General features: G+C 40.2%; 1 protein-coding gene across 2 annotated transcripts; it reads left to right on the top strand.

Annotated features, from left to right (window-relative positions):
• The first annotated feature begins 487 nt into the window (after positions 1-487).
• On the top strand, positions 488-25,121 carry tead3a (TEA domain family member 3 a). Of its 2 annotated transcripts, none has more exons than XM_034696085.1 (12): positions 488-750; positions 8,035-8,274; positions 15,873-15,937; positions 16,136-16,198; positions 20,531-20,641; positions 20,757-20,800; positions 21,775-21,836; positions 21,921-22,054; positions 22,138-22,308; positions 22,441-22,581; positions 22,676-22,828; positions 22,948-23,549. In XM_034696085.1, the coding sequence occupies exons 2-12, from the start codon at positions 8,268-8,270 to the stop codon at positions 23,059-23,061; spliced, it is 1,065 nt and encodes a 354-aa protein (XP_034551976.1). In that variant the 5' UTR covers positions 488-750; positions 8,035-8,267; the 3' UTR covers positions 23,062-23,549. The 2 variants fall into 2 exon arrangements, with proteins under 2 accessions (XP_034551976.1, XP_034551975.1); XM_034696084.1 differs by lacking the exon at positions 488-750 and adding an exon at positions 20,122-20,133 and having other exon boundaries at positions 8,169-8,274; positions 21,918-22,054; positions 22,948-25,121.
• The last annotated feature ends 835 nt before the right edge of the window (positions 25,122-25,956 follow it).

Genomic DNA, 25,956 nt, shown 5'->3' with positions numbered 1-25,956 from the left:
AAAATTCAAAATTCAAGAAAGCTTTATTGCCAGTTGAACTCGCACACAAAAGGAATTTGACGTGGGGAATGGAACACTGATACTTAACAACAAGACTGTAAGGACACAAGAAGACAGTAAGGGCAATGAATATATTAACCTAAACACAAATTCTAAAATTCTAAATAAAAATACTATCTGTACAAAGAAAGGTAAAAAAGTACTTTTAAAGACATGAAATAAGTTAAATTAGCCTAAGCCAGAGTGCACATGTAGTAGATGAATATAATAAGGAAATATGTTATGGAATCATTTACAATAGTGCACATGGTTATGAGGTATTGCACCGGAATCCAAGTATTGCATTCTGTAACTGTCTTAAAGCCACTATCAGTTCAAGTCGACTAGTTTCGTCCCCCGACCTGCTCGGGCTGTATTTTATGAAGCATTAACATAAACTCTACCACTCTTCCCCTGTCCGTTCTCTCCCTACCCAGGAGCCTGATACCGGGGGAGGAGTTTGCGTTGTTGGGACCCACAAAACTTTTGCGTGTGCGCGTGTTTTTTCGACGCCACGCCTCTGTGCGTTTTCCTCCGCGCGCTGATTTCATTCCAAACTCTCATACCTGGCATTCCGCCTTTTTTCTGTCAAACTCGATTGTTTTTAGCCAAGGAAATACTCAGTATTCCGAGTCAATCTGCCACAAGAAGCCAAGAAACAACGAGAGGAGAAGTGTGCCTGAGGAGAGAAAGCAGGAGAGCCATTGTGAGGTGAGTGCGCTCTCAGATACTTTCTTTGTTGTGTGTGCTGCAACTTTTACGCAGCTGCTTGAAGTTTTGGGATATTTGGCATATTTTGCATTTTCCCGCGGCCGCTTCGCTGATTCAGAACTTCTCTTATTTAGCCGTGGTTCCTCTAATATGTAGTCCACCTCTGTGTTGCTGTAACAAAGACTTTGTGGTCCTCACTCGGTCTTAGTTTGGAGTTTGTTGGGGTATTATTAGCACGCGAGCTAACCCACTAGCATGCCAGCTCGAGTGTGTTTGGGGACTCTTCTTATCCACTCACGGAAATGAAGAGTTTAAAAACACTTCAAACACTTCAAAGATACTGTATAGTAGTTTAACAACCGCGTGGGTTAGTTACATCTTAAGTTTTTTCAACTTCGGATCTGACTGAGACAGATTTTGCTAACTCACAGGGAGCTAAACTTGCTCCCAGCAGCTGAACGTGATTTTCCCTCTTAACATTTCCAGCGCCTCGCAGATTCATTTCTTGTTACTGTGAAAGTGTCACCAACGTGTGCGACTGGTCTTACTGGTTGAACAGACAGTGAAAAGACAGATAACACCCTTCTTGGTCTCCAGCACAACTTTCCTGATCCTTTCCTGGTTTATCAGATTGGTGTAAGACGAGGCATACATTAAGTCCTAAAATCAACAAAGCTCTGCAGTAGTAGTGGATTTAGTAGTGACCTTATTAAGTGTCAATGGGAGGTATATACTGTGATGATATATTCCTTGGTTAATTGTAATGTCATTGCTGCTTCCATTGAAGCAGAAGGCAGCCTGTAATGTGCATGTGTTTGCTGAGCTCATAGCTTTATTTAGCTCAATGCTTCACTGGCTCCTCACTACACTAAACACCTGACCTTAAGGCCTCAAGGGAACTACATTGAAGCTCCTGCCTGCCTGCAGTGCATTATATCCGACCTCTACATCCCTCATTTGGGGGGGAAATCATAAAGCTGCTATCATTCAGTGTCTCCGTAGCATGATTTCTCATATCTGAGTGGTAGTCAGTACTCTCACTTGATAAAAAGCTATACCAGACACAACTAGATATTGGGTTGCAGTCTTAGACTGTTTATGAAAATAGACTGGATGTGAGCTGTTTTGCTTTAAAGCCGAAATATGTAGAGCTCCCTCTGCTGACTGGCTGCAGTATAGGTCACTACACACTGCCTCTACAATTTTAACAGAGGAAAAAAAGATCAAGCGGCAACCTCCGGTCTCAAACTATGAAGCTGATATGGAAGTGTTATAAACTGCAATTCATCGAGAATCCGCTTGAGGCTGGCTGCAGAAACACCTGAAAACACATAGACACCAATTTAAAAAAAGACGATCTTTACAGCATTAATAAACATGTTTACAGCCTGGTTCAAAAACGGCTTGGCCCTACGTAGCTAATTCCTCTATCAGCACACACTATATGGGGGGTGGATTTTTTCTAACGCGACAGTTCAGAAGATATTAAGATTACAAGTGTTTTGCCCAAATAAGGACAAGACTGACGTGACTCCCAGACGGGAACACATAGCTATTGGCTAGGAGGCTCACACGCCGCCTCTTTACGTCACACTCTGCCTGGTTGAGTTCAGCATTTCCAATATGGCTGCCGCCATCGATTGGCTTCAAAACAGCTCTTCAGGAACAGATGGGTGAAGTCACAGATACTACGTTCATTATTTATACAGTCTATGGTTGCAGCCGTAGACTGTTTATGAAAATAGACTAGATATGAGCTATTTGCTTTAAAGCCAAAAGGTGTTGAGCTCCCTCTGCTGACTGGCTTCAGTATAGGTCATTACACACAGCATTTACAATTTTAACAGAGGGAAAAGAGACCAAACTAAAAAAAAACAACATAAATGACAATTTTTTTTCTCAAACATGGTTTCTTTCTGTAAAGTTATTTTTTTTTTACTATACTGATTTATGTCTTAAGGCAGGTACACACTACAGGATAATCGGCCTGATTTTTGTCCTGATCTCCCCCTTACGATGAAAGCCAGCAAAGCCCTGATTGTCTGATGTTTGCAAACAACATCGTGTCTGATTTTCCTGTGGTGTGGGGTGTGTTAAGAGTGATTCTGTCCGGTCGGAGCTGCTCGGATGGCCTCGGAAGGAGAGATCGTAAATAATGGACGTTTAATATTTGCGACTAGAAATCCTGTAGTGTGTGGGATGCTCCAAGAGGAGCCAAGCACGCACAGTGTGTAATGTCAGGTGTACCGAAGCAAAAGCCAATCAAGACGCAAGCTGACTCAGCTGACTGACGGAAGAGGAAGTAAAAACAATCAAGAACAGGGCACCGGCAAAAACTCACCACTGTAATGATATGCATACAGCCTACATTCCCGCCGTCTCCATGACTTTTTCCATTATCATTTTTTTTCTTTTTTGTGTGTTTTCGGAAAGTAAGAGGCCAATAACAATCATCATTGCTTCTTCCTGTTCACCCGCCATGTTTGTTTACACCAAAGTCGCGTTTTACTACACGAGATTTGGAATATTGAGCGTGAAGAAGCTGATACTCTGCTGAAGAATCAGTTAGTGTGTGGTGTTCTCCGTAGTGCACACCATACACTATAAGAGCAGAAAAGAGAGCTCTTGTGTGATCTGTCTTTTGTTATCATCAAGTGTGTGGTCTATAAATGTGTGAAAGTTTGAAGAATCCTGTAATGTGTGCCAGGCATTAGATTTCTTTTTCTAACAAGTTTAGTTTTAACTAGTTATTCAATTGTATAAAGAGCAGTTGTGACATCCTGATTGACAGCTCTGTTGACGGCTCCTGCCACATTCTGTACCGGCTGAGTAGAGGAGGGATGATGAGAGAAAACGTAACAAACTAACACAAGAGTCATTGAACTTTCCAAAGCTTTAAGTGTCTGCGTCAAAACAAAAATCTGATCTGCTCTGAACAGTTCCAGGTATGACGTCAGTCCTGTGACACTACCAGCCAGGTTCAGCTCATGCCTTGGTTGCACGAGCGTGACATGTCAGCGCCCATGGAGGCAGTCTTTTATCAGTTCAAAGCCCAATGGGTTGAAATTAAGTGATGTTCATTAAATATAGAGTCAATGGTTGCTACCAGGCAAATAAGAAGTTCCTTACATGAGCTTTAAGAAATCAAATTAAAGTCAACCCTACTCAAAGATATTTTCAAAATCAGCCTGACCGAATATATTCTTAAGGTAACATTATTAATGAGCTGAAGCTTTAAGTCAACTCTTCATTACAGATTTATCCTTTATTTAGTGTTTTGTAATGGAACATTGATTACACGGTTCTTAATGTAAAAAAAGAAGACAAAGATTCTGAGTGCGTGTACAGAGCTGCCATGGTAGTTCTGGTAGGATTACGGTTCCATTATTCGTACTGGTGTCTACCAGAACTATTGATACTGAAGGCTGTTCAGCTTTATTGCTTCACTTTTCCCCTTTGGTTACTTATGGCAGAAGCACAGTTCATCAGCAGAGATTGAAAGTGGGAAGGCACTGTGCAGAGTGTGTCCAATAAGCCCACCACAGCAGGGGAAGCTGTGCAACCACACTGATCCCCTGCGGTTTCTCTGTGGCCGGGGCCATGGTAGCCTCACTCTGGAAAACATTACACACCAGGCAGCATTCATGTTGCATATGTGTGCCTGTGTTTGAGGAGACTTGGAGGATCCTCAACAATAACAAAAGAATGTCTAATTTCCTCATTCAAGCAAAACTGCCAGCTTCAAGGAAGGTAACATGGCAGAAGGACAACAATTAAACTTGTTCTCCTGGATGATGAACACAAGGAAATGACTTGCTGGTTTCAGTATTGCTGACTATGGTCGACATCTTCCATCTACCAGTATTTAATCAAAGTAGCCAGACCAGCTGGTAGTGTCTTCAGTGACCTTGATCGGTTATAAATTTACAAGCTCTTAATGTTTTGACATCTTTCTTGTCAAGTCTTTAACCCTGAATACCTCAGCTATTAATATACCCCGTACCAGAGGAAACCGTAAACAACTTCAGATGAAACCGATCTCGCTCCCGGTGAAGTGTGGAGACATTTTGAGTTCAAGAAATCTGTCACCATTCTCGGCAGGTGAACAGTTAGTTTTGATCTTGCTCTCCCTTCAGAATGTACCTGATTTATATTTTCTTGACTCCTGTCATAGCGACCATAAATCAAAGTTACACCAACCGTTTTCAATTCAGCAAGCATGTACATGTTAAGAACATCAGTTGGATTCAACAATATTCTAAAGGTGCATTTCGACCAAGAGTTCCGGGCTCTTTCAGCCCCCAGAACTACTTTCCCCGTAACTAAAAGGTTCCTGTGCCCCCATTGTTGTCTGCGTTTCGACCGCGGGCTGAAGTCCCGGGTAGATTGTGCAAATCAGGCCAGTGACGTATGGAGAAAAAATTATATTAAATAATATTTTAAAATCTTAATTAAAAAACTAAACTAGTATGCATTCCCAGGAACTCCCTCTGTGTTTGAACAACTGTGTAAACTCCACAAACACTGTTACGTTCAACCGAAAGTCCCAGGACCTTTGAAAAGTACTACCCCCCAAGCAGGGGCTTTTCAGGGGGGAGATTATCTACCCCTGAAATGAATTTAGATCCTGGTTCCTCTGGTCGAAACGCACGTAGTTCGGGGGTAAAGTTCCTGCGGTCGAAAAAGCACAAGACAAACATAGAAATAGGTCTCAATTATCACATTTGTGTGAGCAATGGCAGCATGGCACTTAATGACCTGCTCACTATCACAGTGAGAAGCCAATTGTTATGATCTTTTTCTCTAGGTTGCCAGAAAGTTATCCCATTATCACAAGAAAACAAGGTTTGTGATCTTTTGATTGTCAGATAAATTAACCCGATGTAAGGGGGACAAACAGCTTTGTTATCCTGAAATTACAAGGTGGAGAAGTAGAGATCTCAAGAACAAGAAATCACTCATCATCATAGGAAAACAGAGGGAATGAAATGTGTGGATGCAGGTGCCGCTTAGGCTTCACGCCGGGGATTTGTCACCACATCATGTATCTTCATCTTCAAGCAAAGGGAATGAATAGAACTCCAGTAGCTGACGTCATGCCGTTCCCGACGTACCAAATCACAACACAAGTACAGCACGCTGCGAGAATTCAAAATTGCCTGACAGTCGGCAGAAATGGGCGAAAGTATGAAAACAAAACCTCACATGCAATACAAAAATTTCCATCGGCCACTGGCGGGTGTGTGTTTTTGTTTTACACTCAAAACAAATTTTTTACCCGCCATTGGAGCTTATCGGGTGTTAATTTTACGCCCTGCGCTTAGGGTTTCCATATGTCAAACCAACACTAAAGGCATTTTTGAACATAAAATGCCAACATAAAGATCTTGTGCAGATGTAAGGATCATTTATTTAAAATGAATATGAAGCATTAACGTTTAGCCCATTCCCTCTTTTATTTCAACTAACACCATAAAGTGCTGTTGTCTTTCTGAAACCTCAATGTTTCAACTGAGCTAATGTAACCATGAGCTTGGGTTGAAAATTCATGCTAGAGTAAGCTCAGGACCATAACTGTGCACTTAGATTTTTTAGCTAATATGATATCTTAACTAGCATTAGTTTCTGCTCGCTACTCTGCTCCTTAACAAACAGAATGCAGGATGGTGTTTGATTTGTCATTACTCCCTTGAAAATGTTCTGGAGTGACTTGTCAAGGTTTCATTTGCATGGTGCATGGAGTATAGACTGTATAGATAATGGACGTAGTATCCGTGACATCACCCATCTGTTCCTGAGCGCTGTTGAAGCCAATCGACGGTGACAGCCATTTTGGAAAAGCAGAACTCAACCAGGCATAGTGTGACGTAAAGAGGCGGAGTTTGAGCCTCCTAGCCAACAGCGATGTGTTCCCATACGGGAGTCACGTCAGTCATGTCCTTATTTGGGCAAAAACTTGTAATCTTAATATCTTCTGAACCATCTCATTGGAAAAAAAATCACCCCCCGTACAGTGTGTGCCGATAGAGTAATTAGCTATGTAGAGCCAAGCCGTTTTTTGAACCAGGCTGTAAACATGTTTATTAATGCTGCAAAGATCGTCTTTTTGAAATTGGTGTGTATGTGGTTTCTGTTTTTTCTGCAGACCGGAGGTTGCCGCTTGGCATGGACTTATGTTAGCCCAGTCCTCAAAATTGGCTTATCAGAATATATCTAACTTCTCTATTAGCACTATTGACAGTAATAACTTCAGTCATGTCAATCAGAACACTATTTGACTAACACTACGGAGATGGAGCAGTCAGATGATCGCTACAGCCTGTCCAAAAAAAAAAAAAAGCGATTTTGGTTTGAATAGCTCTTCTCTCTAACCTCACACACTTTTTTATAGCTTATTAGTTTTAATATTAAGATTATGAGTTCTGCATAATTAAGAGGCAAGGCTGATTTGATTCACAGGCAAGCACACTGTATCTGTTAGAAGGAGGCTAAAGGCCTGCCTCAACTGCCCCACTATGTCTGTAGTTAAGTTGACCTAAAGTTAGGTTGAGTTAGCATCTCCAACATGGCGTCCACCAACAATAGGCGTTAAAACTCCACTACAGAAACCAAGTGCTGTCACTGAGGGTACGTCCATGTATAATACAACCTTTGATTATTTTGGAGATAATCTTTGATGTTTTATGGATACGAGTGAGAAATTAAATTGGAGGTAAAAAAAATTTGGCAGGTTAAACCTGTTGCAGGCTCACAATTACTATCACACTCAAAGTAAAAAAAAAAAATTCCCTCGTGTGAAGCACTACACGGGGAATTCCACTTCATTTGGAAAATACTTTTTTTTTTACCTGCATGAACACTCTGAGTTTGTAAATGTTGACTTAATGGATGATGTAAGGCAGTACCATGTTTCCAAAACATCCAGTGGACAGCTGCATTCATTTCTATAACATTGCTGATTGGGTTGCTTTTCTGTCTAAATTGAACAGCTATCAAAACAAACACTCCTCTCTGCCTCCAAGTGATGTGTGTTTTAGTTTGATGCATTTTTAATGTGGAAGAAATTTGGGTTTAGGACCAGCTTTATTTGTTCCCCCTCTGGTGTCCTGCTAACAATGTATTTTTACTTCAATGATTGATGATTTATATACTTTAGAGGTAAAAATGTACCTCTACCTCCAGTAGGTGGTAACCTATCTTTAGGGTCTGTTTGAAAACACAAACAAGTAGGTAAAGCAGTGGGATGTTGTGATTTCTTATAAATATCCCCCCTGTGTGTTTTAGGTGTTGTGGCAGGAGCCGTCACCATTGCGTCGGAGTGGAGTTGCCGTGGCAGCCCTGATGGGGCGCAGGAGGAGAGCGGTGATGGGGAAGGGCTGGCAGACGGAGCCGACCGTGGATTGGACGGTGACCCAGAGGGAGTGTGGAGTCCAGACATTGAGCAAAGCTTTCAGGAAGCTTTGGCGATCTACCCTCCCTGTGGAAGGAGGAAGATCATACTATCAGACGAGGGGAAGATGTATGGTGAGGAAAAGCACACTTCAATCCCGACAGTATGAATGTGATCTCAGCTCTTGTGCACACATCAAATTCATAGAACAATCGTAGTGTCCTTTTTGTGTGAAACATACCTGCTGAGAGGCTTAACTCATGAAATGAAAACATTTGAAGAGATGTCATCACTCAACAAAACTTTCAGTGCCAGAATTTTAATTTAAAAAAATTCCATCTATCTCAAGAGCTTTGACCTACATATATGTTTTTAAAATAACAAGGTTTCAGAAGTTTTACTTTTCAAATTGTGGGCAACAAGTATTTAGGCCACAGACGCAGATCAGTCTGTTTTTGTCTGAAGCACTTACTCTGAAGGGGAAACCTTCAACTTGTCGTAACCACCTGCTTTACTGCATTTTCGTTTTTTCTCTTTACTCTGAAGTCTGGCTCACTTTAAAATTATAACACACTGATCTTGATCTAATTTCTGTAATATAATCTTTATAATCTATGAAATAATAAATAGATAATTGTTTTTATTTCTTGTGTTTTAACCATAGACTGTATAAATAATGGATGTAGAATCTGTGACGTCACCCATCTGTTCCTGAGCACTGTTTTGAAGCCAATCGTCGGCAGCAGCCATATTGGAAATGCTGAACTTAACCAGGCATAGTGTGACGTAAAGAGGCGGAGTTTGAGCCTCCTAGCCAACAGCTATGTGTTCCCATATGGGAGTCAAGTCAGTCATGTCCTTATTTGGGTAAAAACTCGTAATCTTAATATCTTCTGAACCGTCGCGTTAGAAAAAAAATTCACCCCCCCCGTACAGTGTGTGCCGATAATTAGTAATTAGCTACGTAGAGCCAAGCCGTTTTTTGAACCAGGCTGTAAACATGTTTATTAATGCTGCAAAGATCGTCTTTTTCCCATTCATGTCTATGTGGTTTCCGGGTTTTCTGCAGCCAGCCTCAAGCGGATTCTCGATGAACTGCAGTTTTTAACACTTCCGCAAGGGCTTCATAGTTTGAGACCGGAGGTTGCCGCTTGGTTTTAACTCGCGTAAGGCCTTTGTGTTTGTAGAATCCATGTCTGCATCCAGCACATGACATAGAGTAAAAACAGCTTCTGCTTTATATCTGTTTTGCTCTCCTTTGTTTTTTACATTGGAACTTTGGAACCTTCAGGGGTATTGATTGGTCCTCTACAGACCTGAGGAAATGCACCAGCTGATTTCTTGCAGGTATTTTGGGAGTGGGCTATTTGGCTTTGAGGTCAAAGGGCAGCCATTAGTGACAGGGTCAAAGGGTACAGTAGGTTGATATTTAAGTCAAGGAGAAAACAGCACTCATATAAAGAGCGTACTTGATTTCTCTTTCCCCCGGGCACTAATTAGTGACAGACTAGTTCTTATTGGTCTGTAGGACCAGACTGCCTACTTAGTTTTTCCTTTTTTTAAATATTTGTTCAAGATGCGGCTGGGAAGTAAAGCTTTGATGTTTGTTGACCGTTTCATTCTGCCTTATTGGAGTCCTTGGCTGGCATCCAACATTCCAAGCATTTTTTCTCTTACCGAGTTGGCATTCCTGCCTGCAGCAGCCTGTGTCATGCATGTGGGAGTGTGTGTTGTGAGGGAAACAGGATATGTGATCCTGTGAAACAGACAGGGAAAGTTTAGTTCATCATTGTGGCATTTTGTCCTTTTGTGGAAGTGTGGGGCTCGCTGTGTTCACCACCCCAACTTCCCACTCATTAGATAAGAATAGTCCCATTGTGGGGCTGGGATTTCAGCAGGGGATCCCTGGTATGCAGCAGAGATCTTTATTACTCACAAGTGTTCCACCATGATGATTTAGTCCTGCTACCCTGGCTAATCTTTGGACTATTCGTGATGTTTACGTGGGACATCATTTATATAAAAATCTCTTATGCCAATCTGGAGAAGAGCATGAAAATTAAATAGGGGTTAAGTTAAGAGTATCAGTGGGGGAACTCCCACTATTATAAAAAGTTGACTTTAGATCCCACATTAGCGGGTAATGGAAAACAACACTGACATTAAGAACATAATTCCCACACCATATGCTGTTGGTTTTTAAATATATGATTAATTATACATACACATTTGTTCTGTTATAAATAGAAAAATCAGTTTATTTTACCAATTGTGAGACAAGGATGTGAGTCTTCTGGATATTTCCAGAATTCATGATTTTCCAACCTGAGAAGTAAAACCGTGGGACTTTAAATATCCATGATGATGATGATGCAAGTTGGTCTTCATAGCAAACTCAACCTTCCAGTTCTAAATGGACAGCAGTGAGCCGTCCTGGCTGTTTGGTTTCATTGACTGAACTGTCAGTGTAGTCCTACCCCCAAGTGACGTAACAAGCATCTGTTAGCGTCTGAGTGATAACGACAGGTATGTGTTGAAGTTGTGTTGACATTTTGATGGATGTTGTGTTTTTCGTAAAAGCAGCTGCCACTTTTGGTGTCGCCAAAGTCCACACATGTAATTTTCCAGTTAAAAACGGCTATACAGCTAAACTATCATGATGTTGGTATTCATATTTGTACATAAAGACTTGAGTATACACAACTGGCAACAGCAGAGCAGCTCTCTCTCTCGTCCTCTCTTTCTCCCTCTCCTCTATTTGCAGACTGCATGCAGTCAACAGTTGGTTCCTATAGTAACAGGAGCACACTGTGTGTCATTGAAACTTTCTTTGAACGCTTGATTTTACTGCAGTGTTATAGTACGGTCTAAAGAAACACAGGCTAGGCTCTAATAAGCTTTACTGCACACGATTTAAATAACAGTACTTTTTTAGACCAAACTACATATATACTGAATTGTTAAAAGCCATGTTACTACAACTGTGCTGACATTGTGCTTAGAAAAGCCTGATTGTTGTAAATTAGATCAAACAAATATAACAAAAAAATACAAAGAGGAAAAAAGAGAACATAAACGCCAAAGACAAAAATGATTACATGAGATTGCATAGAAGGCATTTACTTCATAGATGGAGTTAAGGAAGCAGGTGTTGTTTCACTTAAACAGAACTTGTATAACTTGTAGATCATATATTTTTGCAGTTAACATTTTGTAAGTGCAACCTGCTCTGCAATCCTTATATCTTCCTACTTCTTTGTCCTTTGCTACGGTGGCCCTGAAGTGCCTATCACTACGACAAATCAGAAAACACAACGGCAAATCAGAAAACACAACGGCAAATCAGAAAACACAACGCCAAATCAGAAAACACAACGGCAAATCAGAAAACACGCTGGCGGCACTCATAAGGCGTTTTTCGACCGGAGGAACTTTACCCCTGAAATACGTGCGTTTCAACCAGTGGAACTAGGGTCTAAATTTAGTTCAGGGGTAGGTTATCTCCCCCTAAAAATCCCCTGCTAGGGGGGTAGTACTTTTCAAAAAGCCCTGGGGCTTTTTGGGGGCAGGGCCTGCAATGCTGAACGTGTCTGATTGATAGCTTACCTGCAGTGTTTTTATTCTGCCCGCCGTTCACAATAACATCACACACACATCTGTGATTCACTTGATTTCTCTTTCTTTCATTTTTTTTTTATTTGTTCTATCTTTTTTTATGTGTGTGTACTTTTCAAAAGAAGAAGCTGTGATTCACTTGATTTAGCAGCTTTTAAAAGTAGTGTTCTCTAAACCCACCGTGAATGCATCTCTCCCGGTGTTACGGTTTTAAAAGTGACCCTGTAAACTTGAGACCTTCAGCTGAATGTAACAGTGTTTTTTGGAGTTTGAACATCTGTTGAAACACAGGGAGTTTTAAGATTCAAAATCCTCATCAGATATTTAATGATCGTTTAAAGACGTTTATGAGGGATGCATCCGGCTGAAAGTCGTCAGTTAACAGGGTCGTTGTTTAAACCAAAACACTGGTGATCTCTGCCGCAGCTTTTTGAGTTAAAAGGTGTTTTAAAGCCGCGTTGAAACGTCTTTGCTACTCGCGCTTATCTCCTTTCACGTGTTGATTCAGTGAATCTATCTGTGATGAAATATAGAACGATCTAAAACAGCGCAAGCTGAGTCTCTTCATGCTAACAGGTTAACTGTTGTGTTGCTCATAATGATACCTGCCTGTCCATCTGCTTCTATGGTGCCATCTGTGATGAATGGCATTCATCTTTGTTTTACTGCCCTCTACTGGTCTGGTGGTGTGGTGCATTTACTTTTTATTTTCCCCATACGTCACTGGACTGATTTGCACAATCTACCCGGGACTTCAGCCCGCGGTTGAAACCCAGACAACAATGGGGGGCACAGGAACCTTTTAGTTAAGGGTAAAGTAGTTCTGGGGGCTGAAAGACCCCAGATCTCTTGGTCGAAATGCACCTTAAAACAGAACTTGTATAACTTGTAGATCATATATTTGTGCAGTTAAAATTTTGTAAGTGCCGCGACCTGCTCTGCTCTCTGTATATCTTCCTGCTTCTTTGGCCTTTGCCAATCACATCCATGATAAAAATGAAAGTATCTCAAATTACATACTATATCTACACTTGATCACACTGTCTGAAAGGAATGCTGACATACATCATCATCCTTTAAAAAAAACACAGTGGCACACAGCCTCTGACTGAAATGTTAAAAGGTGTAGTTACGCTGAAACATGCTTACTCCCTAAAATCCACTGCTACTACTGAAGTCCAGAAGCAGTCTCTGCTGCCTGTGCTCTCAGTCATTGTTACTACCATGATGTCACCCTGGATTATGTTGTCAAGCATGTATTCCCAAATAAGGCTGATCAGCAGACAGATCACTTGCTCTAGCACTCACAGGGTGACGCAGATAAAACAGAGGCTGCTTGTTTTATTAATGATGTTTTAGTGTCGTGTTGGTGTTGGAAGTAGCGGGTATTCCTATTTATGGATGAGATTAATTCAAACCTGGTCCGAGACCATCTTCTACAGATTGTAAATCTTGGAAAGACCTCCTCACATTCTGTTGCAGCACAGGCTAACATTGCTTTTAAGTGAAATATGCTTCAGATTTGCAGGGAGCATGGCCCATAGCATAACTGTCAGATGATATTGTGGTAGTACTGTCTTGCAGTGTCGGTGTTTCTTTTTACCTTGTCAGAGTGGAAATTATACACAGCAAACAAAACAGAAGTTGACGTCTGAGGAAAGAGCATTTGGCTGTATGTGGACCAGCATTAGACCACAGGAAAGCCCATGTGTCCTGTTTGGGGAATTGGAGCAGACTGCTATGTCTGAGTCAGCCCCTTCTGCTGATTTTGGGCAATTCTGTGTTCTGGTAAATCCAAAGAACTGATGTGACTCAGTCTGACGTGACCTAAACCCCTGCAGCATCACACCACTTCCCAGAAAACAAAGATGGCGAGATGGTGATGATGTTAGCACATGTGTTTAAATGATTTATTGATACCAACTGTATGAGGCTTCATTTAGTCAACTTTTATCTTTAGCCTCTTTCTGATTCTGACGTCTCCTGCTGCTCACTGTTAATGATTACAAACAGTCAGATCATCAGGTGGGGGTTGGGTCTGGGAGGGCAGGAGAAAGATGACCAGGCAGTCTGTCATGAATAATGACCACTAGTTAGAAGGATGTAACTGTCTAAAGACAGCTTTTGGAGATCTATGGTCAAAAAGTGTATCCAAATCTAAGTCTGGCCACATTTTTTCACGTTTTATATATTTTCAAATACAAAGGGTTAAACCTGGGGTTGGTAGTCAGATTAAGATACACTTTTTGTTATACTGGTTAAAATGATCTTTATGTCCTGATGGCAAGCAATACATAATGTGTTCTTAAAAAAGAGCAGGACCACACCAACCAACAAAGCAACAATAAATGTTTGAATGAATGAAAAACTTCTCCTCTTGTCTCTCCTCTCTCCCGCTCGCACACTCTCTCACACCTCTGCCCCTTCCTGATGCCTTCACTACCTGTCAACACTATAGGAATTAAGAACATCTAGTCCTGAGTCCTAAGGATATGCTACATTTAAATTTATGCTAGTTTTCCACAACTACCAACCCCAGCTTTAATGCTATAGATTTCAGAGCATGATTGATATTCATTTTTGAAGCAATATGAAACTGCATTATTCAAGACATCATAACAGATTTTATATTAAACTCTAGCCAGTAACTGTTTTAGATTTGATATGACGTCAAACAATGTGTATTGTGAGAAGTTCCCTCGCTCCAGTCATTTTCCTTTTAGTTCCACTTGTTTCCATGAAATATATTGGTGTTTCATGGTGTTATGCAAGCCTTTTTTTTCTAAACATCTTTAATTTCAAAGAAGTGGATGAATGACTTTTAACAGCCCTGGTTTGTTGACAGTTTGGTAACAGCTACATTACTTTCAAGCTCATTTACCAGACATTTGAACACAGTTTTAAACATTAGGAGCTCTGATGGTCAAAAAGGCAATATAATCCTAATTGCATTCAAATTTTTCCAGTTAGTTACCAATACAGAAGCATTTGTTCCATGATAGATAATTATAAAGAGGGGAGGGTCGGCTGAAACAGGAAGGAACCTCTGTGGATAGTCAAGTTAGAGTCAAAGCAATGTTTGTTTTTTTCCGGTGATGTTTAGAAAAAGTTACTCCTGTCTACCACCCACTGTATAGTTATGGGTGTGTACAGAAAAGCTGGTTAGAGCTTTAGCTGCTTCCACTGCTCAATAATGGATGCAAACCCATTTTTAAACCTTAGTTTTTATTTCTGTAACTACAAACTTTAAAGTTTAGAGTTTTATTGAAGTTTCGTAACAAATTTTACTTTCTTTATTTCTTGATCTTAGATTTTAAAATATTTCATGTTTCCATGACTGTTTGTTTAATGTCATATTTTAAATTGGATATTTTCTGACAAGGTATGGTGTTATGGAATTAACCTGATTTTGGATCTACAATTAAATGTTGGGCATACAGGCACCCTGTGGGGGTGTCAAGAGGTCTGAGCCACCTTCGGGCTGCGACTCGACAAGACAAGATTCAATGTATGAGTCTTAATCATTGGGAAGAAGTTCTGAGATTAATTGAATGATTAAAGGTTCATTTCGGTTAAGACGAGATCAGTTGTGATTCTGTGTCCGGCGAAAGTAAGACTCTGCAAGTTATGGACTTCAGAGCAGCAAAGGGGGCTGATAATGTAGAATAATCCCTCCTAATTTAAATAAATAATAAGACCCAACACTATTTACTATGTAAGTCAAGTTACAAAAGTACACAGAGAGAGAATAGATAAAACATTTACATTTTATATGCGGCCAGTTATGTTCGAAGTGTTTGCTGTGTGTTTTTGTTGACTGTTACTGTTCTGGTTTTTGTTTTTAACTCTGTAAAGCACTTTGAATTGCTCTTTGTATGAATGGTGCTTTATAAATAAACTTGCCTTGCCTTTCAGCTATAAAGCAAATTATTGAATATGTAAGTAACGTTAGAAAAGGCTGTGAAACTGTTGCAATTTATTCGGACAGTGCAAAGACACAAGAAAACATGCTTTACATGCCAGTGTTTGTCTCAAAGTGACAGTTCCCCATGTATGTGGCAAGCCAAAATGACTTCACAGTGATGATTGAAGTCTTCTTTTTCTTCTTCTGTTTTAGGTCGAAATGAGCTGATAGCTCGCTACATCAAGCTACGGACAGGGAAGACGCGCACACGTAAACAGGTATGTGTTATTGAAAACTACACTGTTGAAATGTGTTTCATGTAAAGGGATTTGTTTAGTGCACCTTACCTATATTCTAATGTTTTATAATTATTTATATTTAAGTTTAGTTACCTTGTCACAGTGATTTTTAATAGTCTGTGGCCTTTAAAATTGCATAATCAAATTGTGAATGTATGTTTTTCATGGGGCCAATAGGTGTCTAGTCACATTCAGGTTCTGGCACGTAAGAGGGTACGAGAATACCAAACAAGCATCAAGGTGGGTGTCCACTCAGTCATCTCTTTGTTCCCTCTGTAGTCACATCCCCTCTTTCCTTTCCTTTCCTCCTGTCCTCTTTCCTTCATCCTCTCTTTCGTCAGGTCTCTAGTCACCTGCAAGTTTTGGTCAAGAGAAAGTCACGTGAGATTCAGTCTAAGCTGAAGGTACACATGCTTACTGACTTGCTTACAACGCTAGCTGCTTTGCTCTGCATGTGGCCCAAACCTGCCGCCCAGTGTACACTCCAGATGTGTCGGATGTGATTGTGGTGTAATACACGCTTTAGGAAGGAGGAGGGTTTGCATGGCATTGGCAGTACGATTGGTCTGTTTACCAAGTCCAAACACTTGGTGGCAGCAGCCGGGTAAAAGCTTATTTTGTAAGGCAGGAACTCATGTAGAACTAGATTCACTGGTAGATCACCATCCGCCTTGATGCTCAGGATTTGGGAGAGTCAGACATAGAAAGCATCGATACTGAAGATACAGCAGTTACAGAAATAGAGTTGTGGCTCATAAATGCATCTTTAACAACTTCACTAATAACTTAAACAACTAAAATAATAATGTTAGTTCCAGTTATTATAGCACTGGGCACGACCATAAAAAACTATATAGAGATATCCCATTTAGTAGTATGTTACATATATAGATATGTTTTTATTGTATTGATTTATATTAAAGCATAACATGATGAATGAATCAATGAATAAATCATGAAAAAAGCAAGGTCTGCAGCGACCGCAAGTTCACCCACAGGGAACATGAGCACTCTATTTTACTTTTTACCTTGTAAAGCACTTTGGCCAACACTGGTTGTTTTTAAATGTGCTATATAAATAAAGTTGACTTGACTTGACTCTATGACGGATACAAAGTGGCATACATTAATGGGACTGTGCGTACTGATGGCGAGGGATAGTGCAGCAAGTCAGCAAGCCTATAGCAGCAAAACAGGAGGCTGGTCCAAGTCAGTCCAGGAGCCAGCTCTTACTTTAAATTAGGGATGTACAATTTAAGTATTTCCCATGATGGATTTTTGGAAATGTTCACGATCAATTATCGATAAATCATAAAAAATAACATTGTTATTCTCATGTCAAAAACAATGCCAAATACGTTTTTTCCCCCTAAATTATATTCTCTACAGCAACAGAATGCATATAACTATGGTATTGAATAAGGGTACATGTTCAACACTGATTTATCAACGATCAGCCTCATAAAAATATTCTCCGCAGACATAGTCTTATAATGTGAAGGCTCATAATACTAACAGGAACATACTTCAGACTCACAGTGTCCAGTTTTCTGCATACTCATTCTTATTGAGAAAAATAAACTTATGTATTTGATCAGGTGTCAGCCGGGTCATAATCAGTCCAGCAGCAGAAAAGCCCTGATGGCTCTGATGTTGTTAGTCTGCAAATATAACGTACTAGCAATTCCCACCGGTCTGTTGGCTTTGTGTCCAAAGGTGGGGAAATGTCCTGTTTAAAGTTATGATTCTGCTGTTTCACATCAAAACATGCTTTAAACTTAAAACACCTCCCTGATTGCTGAGTGTAATATGAGATCACATGATATTTGTTCCACGTGACGGAAAATTGAAATCAAAAATGTGTTTCGAGTACATTTCTTAAAAATCAATTAATCGATAATCGATTAGTTATGTACATCCCTACTTTAAATGTAATAAAAAAGCTACATTGTAGTTGCTCTTTAAAACACATGGAGTGTTTTCTGCTGCCTGTATCACTTTTAGAGACGAGTGGTACCACAGTTAAACCTGCACTCTATTTGCTCAGTGATATCTCCAGATTGAGCAGTGTTTCTTAGAAGAGAATATAAATCAGCCTTTAATAGATTTTACTAGGAGCCAGTTTTTTGGAGCAGTGTATTTCCCTGTCTTTGTCTGTACTTATGCAGCATATAAGAACCACAGAGTCTTGAAAGACTTGTTAGGGCAGCCCGTTTAAAACAAATTGATACAATGATACACTCAATCGTTGAAGATTTTCCTGATTTTTACAATCTAATGAGGTGAACGGAGAGTCGTAAAACGTGTTTTGAATAAGATTTGACTGATAAATACTGGTCTGGTCTGAAGAAAACTCTGTTTCCTCACATTGCACCTGAAGTTTCTGCTAGCTAGCTATGCTGTATCATTAGTAGGTTTGCAAAGGGTTGGAAAATTTCTGGTAAATTTCCATGGGCAGTTAAGCTGGGCAATTTTGGAAATATTCCAAATTGGAAATTATGGGAATTTATGGGAATTAACTGGGGATTTAATGGAAAGGTGTTTTTTTTTGTTGTTGGTGTTTTTTTTTACCTTTATTTAACCAGGTTGGTCCCATTTGAGATCAAAGATCTCTTTTCCAAGGGAGACCTGGCCAAGACAGTCAGCAGCAAAAAAAAACAAAACACAAGTTACAGACATAGACACACAGAGAACCGAAGTACACGTTACAAGCACAATGTTTGTCGCAAAAAGAGCCATTACCTAGGAGGCATTTGTAAGGAGATACACTAAAAACAACGATATTCTTAAGATTCAGCTTCAAGGTATCATATCCAAGCATAAATATTTGTTTTGTTATAAGCAGACATCCATCCAAAATAATACAATTAAAACCGATGTATCTGTAAGTAGAACTTTATAAAGTGTTAAATATTTTATTGAACAATCAATTCTTTCATTGAAGAACAAAAACATGAATGTTGAGTTAAATACTACTCATCCCCCCGACCCATCACATTCAAAAATTAACAAAAATGCAATCCCAACAAAGTTCCATTCAAAATGTTAAATGAAAAGAGCCCCTCTCACCCCAAAAAAGTCCCATTCAACATGCAAATAAAAAGTGCATGTAGGGGGCGTGGTCTCAATAGCCCTGCAGTAAGCAGTGATGTGATTGAGGAATAGCATAGATATTTAACTGTACTTGAATGAAATCCGGTTGTTCAGGATTATGCTCAACTATATTTTCCCCAACTATATTTAAGTTCCCTATTAAGAGCCAACCTTCAATTTAGTAAATTCCTGTTCTATTCCCGTTTATTCCCATAGATTCCCATTAATTCCCATGGAAAGTTTCCAACCCTAGCCATTAGCAGATGGTGTGTTTCTAAAATGTTTAGAAAATAAATCGAAACAGTGAAGTGCTAATCTCCTAGGTCCTTGTGTCCTTGAGGCATGCTTTGATTGAAGTAACCTATTAGTCTTATAAGGCTGTATTTATAGAGTCTTGCACAAGGTGAAGAGGATTGATGCAAAAAAAAAAAAAAAAAGTAAAGCTGGTGGAACTATGACTAACTTTTGCATGCATGAGTATTCACTGTTACAGTTTACAAGAGGTTCAAGAGGCTGGTGGCTTTGCATGAAATTCAGTAGTCACCTTTGTTGACCTAAGCATGTGCCTGACTCCATTAGTTTACATGAATGCATGCAGACACACAGACATAACAGGAGTATTAAATAACCCCCCCTCCCCGTGGCTAAATTCAGTTTTCTCTTTTAAATGATTTTCTCTTCTCGACGTTCTTGCTCTAAGACATTTCCCTCAGTTCTTTGTATCTTTTCTGTATAAGCTGTTTTCATGTGGTTTTAACTTGCCTTGTAATAATTTTCCCTTAAGGCATAATTTCATATCAAAGATATCTAAGTTATGGCTCTTTCTATTCAGATTACCAGGCCCAGTATATTTCTTGGATAAACTTCAGTACAGGTTATTACAACGTAGCTTGCAGTGTAAGAAACTTTTCAAAAGCTTTGTGTAAGCATGTTTGTCAGAGTAGGTTCTGGGTGTGGTCCCTCCAAAGTGTAAGCCAGGTGTTTTCCCTCAGTACCTAACCGTGAATCAATGACCTGCTTTTGTTTTGAATGTAATGAAGGTAATTAATAATGTGTCTTCTCTGCCATAGGCCATGAACTTGGTAAGTTTTTGGTTATACAACTACAGTTTTCTGCTTCAGGCTTTGTGCTTTGTGGTTGGCTCACATTACTGCTAGTCCACGATGCAGATCTACTGCCAGACCCCAAAAGTTCTGCTGTTGTGTTCATAGTGGCTTTAGTTTAATACTGGTGATGGCTCCCGGTAGCTCTCCTAGCCTGCTAGCTTGGTGCGCCTCCTGCTTTGGCATCCCCCCCTCCCCTACATCTGCTTTGCTCTTTGTCCTGTCTTCCCTTGTAGTTACTGCATCATACTGTATAATATGTTGGCTGGCTTGCTGTCTAAACTGGCCTTGAAAGATTTCTGACTCTGGGAAATTAACCTATGTGTTTATAAGTGGAATATTGTCATGGTGTGTTTTGTTGCCCTTTCCCTTTTAGGACCAGGTATCCAAAGACAAGGCTTTGCAGACAGTGGCCAATCTCTCATCTGCTCAGATTGTGTCTGCAAGTGTGATGAAAGCCCAGACTCCATACCCTCCACCAGTCAGAGTGAGACACAAAGACATGCACAAACATCTGTTCTTTGCTTCCCTCTGGGTAAAAGTCTGACTCCAACACTCTGCACTGTCCCTCCTTTTTATTGTCTTGTCTCTGCTTCCCCTAGTTTTGGCCCGGCCCTTTGCCAGGACAGCCTGGACACTCTCAGGAGTAAGTCTCAACTGGTTTGTTTTTAAAGGTGACATATCATGCAAAATCGACTTTTTAATGGTTCTCTACCTGAAATGCGTGTCCCTGGCATGTCTACAAACCCCCCGAAAATGAAAAAAATCCATTCTGCCCCTGTTTTGATTTCTCCACCTTTCTGTAAATGTGTGCTGAAACGAGCAGTTTCAGTTTTCAGTGTTTTTCATACATCATAACGACATCCGGTCTGTAACAGAAGTCAGAGCTCGGAGCTTGTTCAGCCCATAGACTGTATAAAATACAACTCAACCCCTCCTCCGTTTTTCATTACCTGCACACATGTGTGCTAACAAGGAGCTAAGGAGGGAGGCATGCTAGTTGTAGGCTGCCTTAATAAACACAAATGTCAGTTTTACTCCCCACGTCTGCAGATTTGAAGATCTAGTAGATGATTTTTATTTTTCATGGAAAAGTGCTAGCGCTAGTTAGCATAGCGACATAGCTACATGCTCGTCCCTGTGTACCAAGACATACGTCGACATACTGACAAATAAAACAACTAGAAACACTAAATCTGTGACCAGTCGTTCAGAAAGGCTCTGCTGCAGGCGCCTCTCCGTCAGGATCAGATTCTGGATCAAATTCAGAGGGTTGACATAACGCGGGTCTGTGAGCATATTCAGCCAACATGTAAACATTAGATCAACGTGCTGGAGAGCCGAGGCCACATCCACTTCCGGAGGGGACGTGGTCAGAGAGCTCATTCTCATTTAAAGGCACAGACACAGAAAACAGCCTGTACTGAGCAGGGCTGAAAAAGAGGGGTTTACAGGCATGCCAGGATCTGATTTCAAAGTGTTTTTTTGAGCAATAAACTTTACAGACATGTTTTGGGGACCTCTTAGACCAATATATTTTGATAATATGTCACCTTTACATCAGTCATTTGTTGTATCCTGTGAAGATGCTGAGTGTTGAGTTGTACTCTTTATTTACAGCATCAAGCCCTTTGCACAGCCGCCTTTCACTACAATACCAGCCCCTGTTCCTCCACCCATCAGTACGTGTGAACACACATTTTTTGTAGCATCAGCATTGGTTATTATTATGTTCCCAGAGTTTTGATGGTTTAAATGTTCAGCAGGTTATGAGCCCCTGCCTCCTCCACGCCCTGCAGCGTTAGCAGCACCTGTATGGCAAGACAGAACTATTGCCTCTACAAAACTCCGCCTGCTGGAGTTCTCTGCTTTTATGGAGAACCAGAGGGACAGAGAAGCGGTACAGAAATCTTCACATCTTTACTATCTTGCAATAAAATGTGACGTTTTTTAATTATCATTTGTCTTTCCGTTTTGTTTTAGTTCAAACACCTTTTTGTACACATTGGCCCATCAAACCCGGGCTACAACGACCCTGTTTTGGAGTCCATAGATGTGAGGCAGATTTACGACAAGTTCTCAGAGAAAAAAGGAGGCCTGAAGGAGCTCTACGAAAAAGGGCCACACAACGCTTTCTTCCTCGTCAAGTTCTGGGTAAGTACACAAAACCACCATTTCCACTGATTGTACTGTGTCTCTCTCTCGCTCTGAAGAACTTGCTGCATCTATTTCCTTTCATTCTTTTAACTCACACTTGACTGCTCTGTTATTTTGTACTATTTTTAGGCGGACCTGAGCAGTGATGTTGAGGAGGGTTCTGGCGTATTCTACGGAGTGAGTAGCCAGTACAGTGGAGCAGAAAACATCACCATCAGTGTCTCAACAAAGGTCTGCTCTTTTGGCAAACAGGTGGTAGAGAAGGTTGAGGTGAGAATATAAAGCATTTTTTATTCACACAAAGTTTTATATCTTAACGTATACAAAGATGACTCATTGCGCTATGTGTGGATTTCCTGTGTAGACTGAATATGCACATTTGGAAGGAGGAAAGTACGTGTTCCGCATCCATCGCTCCCCCATGTGTGAATATATGATCAATTTCATCCACAAACTCAAACACCTGCCTGAGAACTACATGATGAACAGTGTACTGGAGAATTTCACCATCCTGCAGGTATGATTGTACATGTGTGTCTGTACACCTCTGTTATTTCCCCACATCTTTAAAAACTAAACATCAACATTTCAGAGATGAAGCCCCACAGGGTTAACTCTTTTCTTGTCTCTTGCTAGGTGGTGTCCAACAGAGAAACTCAGGAGACTCTGCTGTGCATCGCCTTTGTGTTTGAAGTGTCCACAAGTGAACACGGAGCCCAGTACCATGTGTACCGACTAGTTAACGACTAGCAGCACTTGACGTGCATGCAGAGACTCTTCAGAAACTTTTTGGATACATAAAAAAAACACTATTTTTCCAGCTGAAACACACTATCTTTTCTCTTCTCTAAAAAACAAAAACACTTGTGTTCCCACAGACCAACAGTCACACTGTTGTCACACCTTATGTTTGTTGAACGCTTATGCATTTACAGTGCGATTTTTTTAAACATGTAATGACTCACACAGTTTGTTGAAACCCAGTGTTACAGTTTTTTTTTTTTACCAATAAGCGATAGCATTCTTGGCGAATTACTCTGCACACTGCCTCTGTAAACTGCTGCAGTATGCACAGTCCTTATAGTCCACGCATGTCAGCTGTAGGGCTGTCGTCGAGCTCCTCACTCTTTGCATCAGGGTTGAAAAGTTGAGGAAGAAATCTGAAGCAGAGACAGTTTTGAGATGGACAAAAAAAAAACAGAAAATTTGAGAACCTACGTGCAGCTTGTTGATAGAAAGTAGACCAAAAAAATCAGGTAATATATCCTTTAAGAGTTTGATTTAGAGAGAAATTGACAGAGATCACTGACTGACCTGATTTCCTCAGGCAGATCACGCTTTTCCTCTTTTAGTTTCAGCCTGATATTTGGAAAAGACAGGAGACCTCAGCCGAGGATCTCAACTTATGTGTTAGTTCATACTCTCGATATGCGGTTCTGCAGCAGCAGGTGAGTTGTGCCAGAGAGAGCCAAAGACCAGAAAAAGCATCAATGCGTCTCCTTCCATTACATGCTGTGATGTACTTAAATTGAAAATACTCATTTTAACAAGCATATGCATTGCGTCAGAGGTGTGACTAATGTGAGACAAGTTTAAATATAGGTTGGCAAACAAATCATTTAATCAGTGTTAATGTAACTCTGCCACAATGACTATTTCTTTTACAGTTTGTAATATCTCTGTTAGGTGTAAGTTGAACAAGCCTATATAATGGTTTATCCATTGTCACCGCTTTGTGTGGAATCACGATGCCCAGCTGCTCTGATCTAAACTCTTTTTTTATCGTTTGACAGAAAATATGAGTGTGCCTCTTTACGGAATGTAATGCACTACATGTAAAGACATAAAAAAAGCCGTATTTATGTTGGTTACGCGGTGTCAAAGTATTAAAAAGAGCCATCATTTAGGTGCATTTGCTTTTCAAAGGAACTTGGTGGTGCAGAGTGAGGGAAGCAGACCCTTTGATCATATCACAAGGAGGGGTTTATTAATACAGCTCACTAGTCTTTAGAAACAAACTGTTCAAAACCAGGTTCAGTTTACACTTTGGTGTCAGCAGCATTTTGAATGAAAAATTATCTTTACTGTTCATCAACACACTACTGTAATTACTCAGACTGTGTGAGCTTGCTGCAGTATTTCTACCTCCCTGTGAGTTGGGATAAGAATGTGCTTTGGCCCATAAGGCCTGAACTTGAGGAGCACTGATTTATAGGATATGTACACTACACTTGTAATGGTACTGTTTATACGCCAAAGCAAGGTAAATGGACATGTTTTTGTAAAGATTGACTATCTTTTTTTGTATCTTCCAAGCACAGAAGTGTTACTCTAACACCATAAATGTTGGGTGTTTCAGTTTTTATCGTTTTTTTAATGCAAAATTATGTATGGTACAGACCACACTACGGTCACCCACAGTGCACTGGGGGTGATTTTTGCCTTATAACACTAGCAGATTATCCAGTATACACATTTATTTCTGTTATGTTTTATGTAATGTTTGTGCTCTCTGGTACACATGACTACCAGTATTTTTATAGTAAATTTTGTGCGCCCTCTCCTGGCAGGTTTATCTCTACCCTTGTAGTTGGTGACAAATAATTGTGTTTATAAAAACCAAGCGCCAGATTGTTAGGTTTAAATAACAATACTCACTGCGTGGTCTGAAAATATGTTTGTTCTTTTGATTTTTTTTCTGTTTGTATTTTGGATGGCTGTGCCTCATCACTCCTTTTGGTCAAGTATGCTCAGTGAATGAAATCTGTGCCTTTATGCTGTACCAATAAAATCCCATGGTGTTTGCAAGATCTTGTAGCCTTTAGAGTTTGCATGGTCTTTTTAAAATTTGTATCTTTGAACTACTATTTTCATAAACAAGTAATTCTCTCTTAGGGGATTTTCATATGTAGTCCCTGATATAGCCAGATACAATACAAAATTATCACGCATGCCAAGCTGTGGAGTAAAAAAGGTTGACATTGACTGTTCAGTTAAAAAGCAAGATAGTCATAACTAATTACATATTTGAATACTTTTTGTTGCAAGTCCAATGTATTCAAAAAGCACAACTTATCTTTTGACAGAGCCTTTTTCTTTTGTTAATGAACCGCTTCAAAATCATAAAAAGCCCTAGTCCTGAAACGTAATCCTCAAGATCACATTTGGATATGTCCCAAAACAGAAAGCACACATGTTAAATAAGCGGCTCAATGTAATTTCGCTTTCCAATTGCAGCTTTCAAATCTGAGGAAGCAGCAGTAACCTTTCACACACCATGCCCACAAGGCAGGGTTATGATTCTACAGGATTTTCCAACCTATGGTGATGGGTGGTAACACACGGGAATCATGGGTATCCCTAGAAACATAAAAGATGGGGTTAATATGCTGCTGCGTAAAATAATGAGACCTTCAGGACACCTACTGCCAGTGGTGTACTCAGGGGGGGAGTGGTGCCCTCACATCCAAAATAAACTCGCTAATGTGCCCTTTTGGATTCCACTGGAGTAGAAAAACATAAAAAATTTCCTTCTCAGGTGCCCTTCCAGTGGAAAATGCTTGAGTCCTATCTGCCCCACCAATGTATAGAACGTAAGAAAATGCCCTCTGACTGCCCCTCAATTCAACTGAACTTTATTTATAT

Source organism: Notolabrus celidotus, chromosome 11 (assembly GCF_009762535.1).
Source record: "Notolabrus celidotus isolate fNotCel1 chromosome 11, fNotCel1.pri, whole genome shotgun sequence".
Taxonomy (NCBI): Eukaryota; Metazoa; Chordata; class Actinopteri; order Labriformes; family Labridae; genus Notolabrus; species Notolabrus celidotus.
The sequence above is the reverse complement of the archived record's forward strand: the minus strand, read 5'-3'. Positions and strand labels throughout refer to the sequence as shown.

What these genes read in the sequence shown, in the direction of transcription:
- tead3a (XM_034696084.1), top strand. An exon ending in CATACCCTCCACCAGTCAGA is followed by an intron (nt 20,642 to 20,756) that starts GTGAGACACAAA and finishes TGCTTCCCCTAG; the next exon opens with TTTTGGCCCGGCCCTTTGCC. An exon ending in AGGTGGTAGAGAAGGTTGAG is followed by an intron (nt 22,582 to 22,675) that starts GTGAGAATATAA and finishes TTTCCTGTGTAG; the next exon opens with ACTGAATATGCACATTTGGA.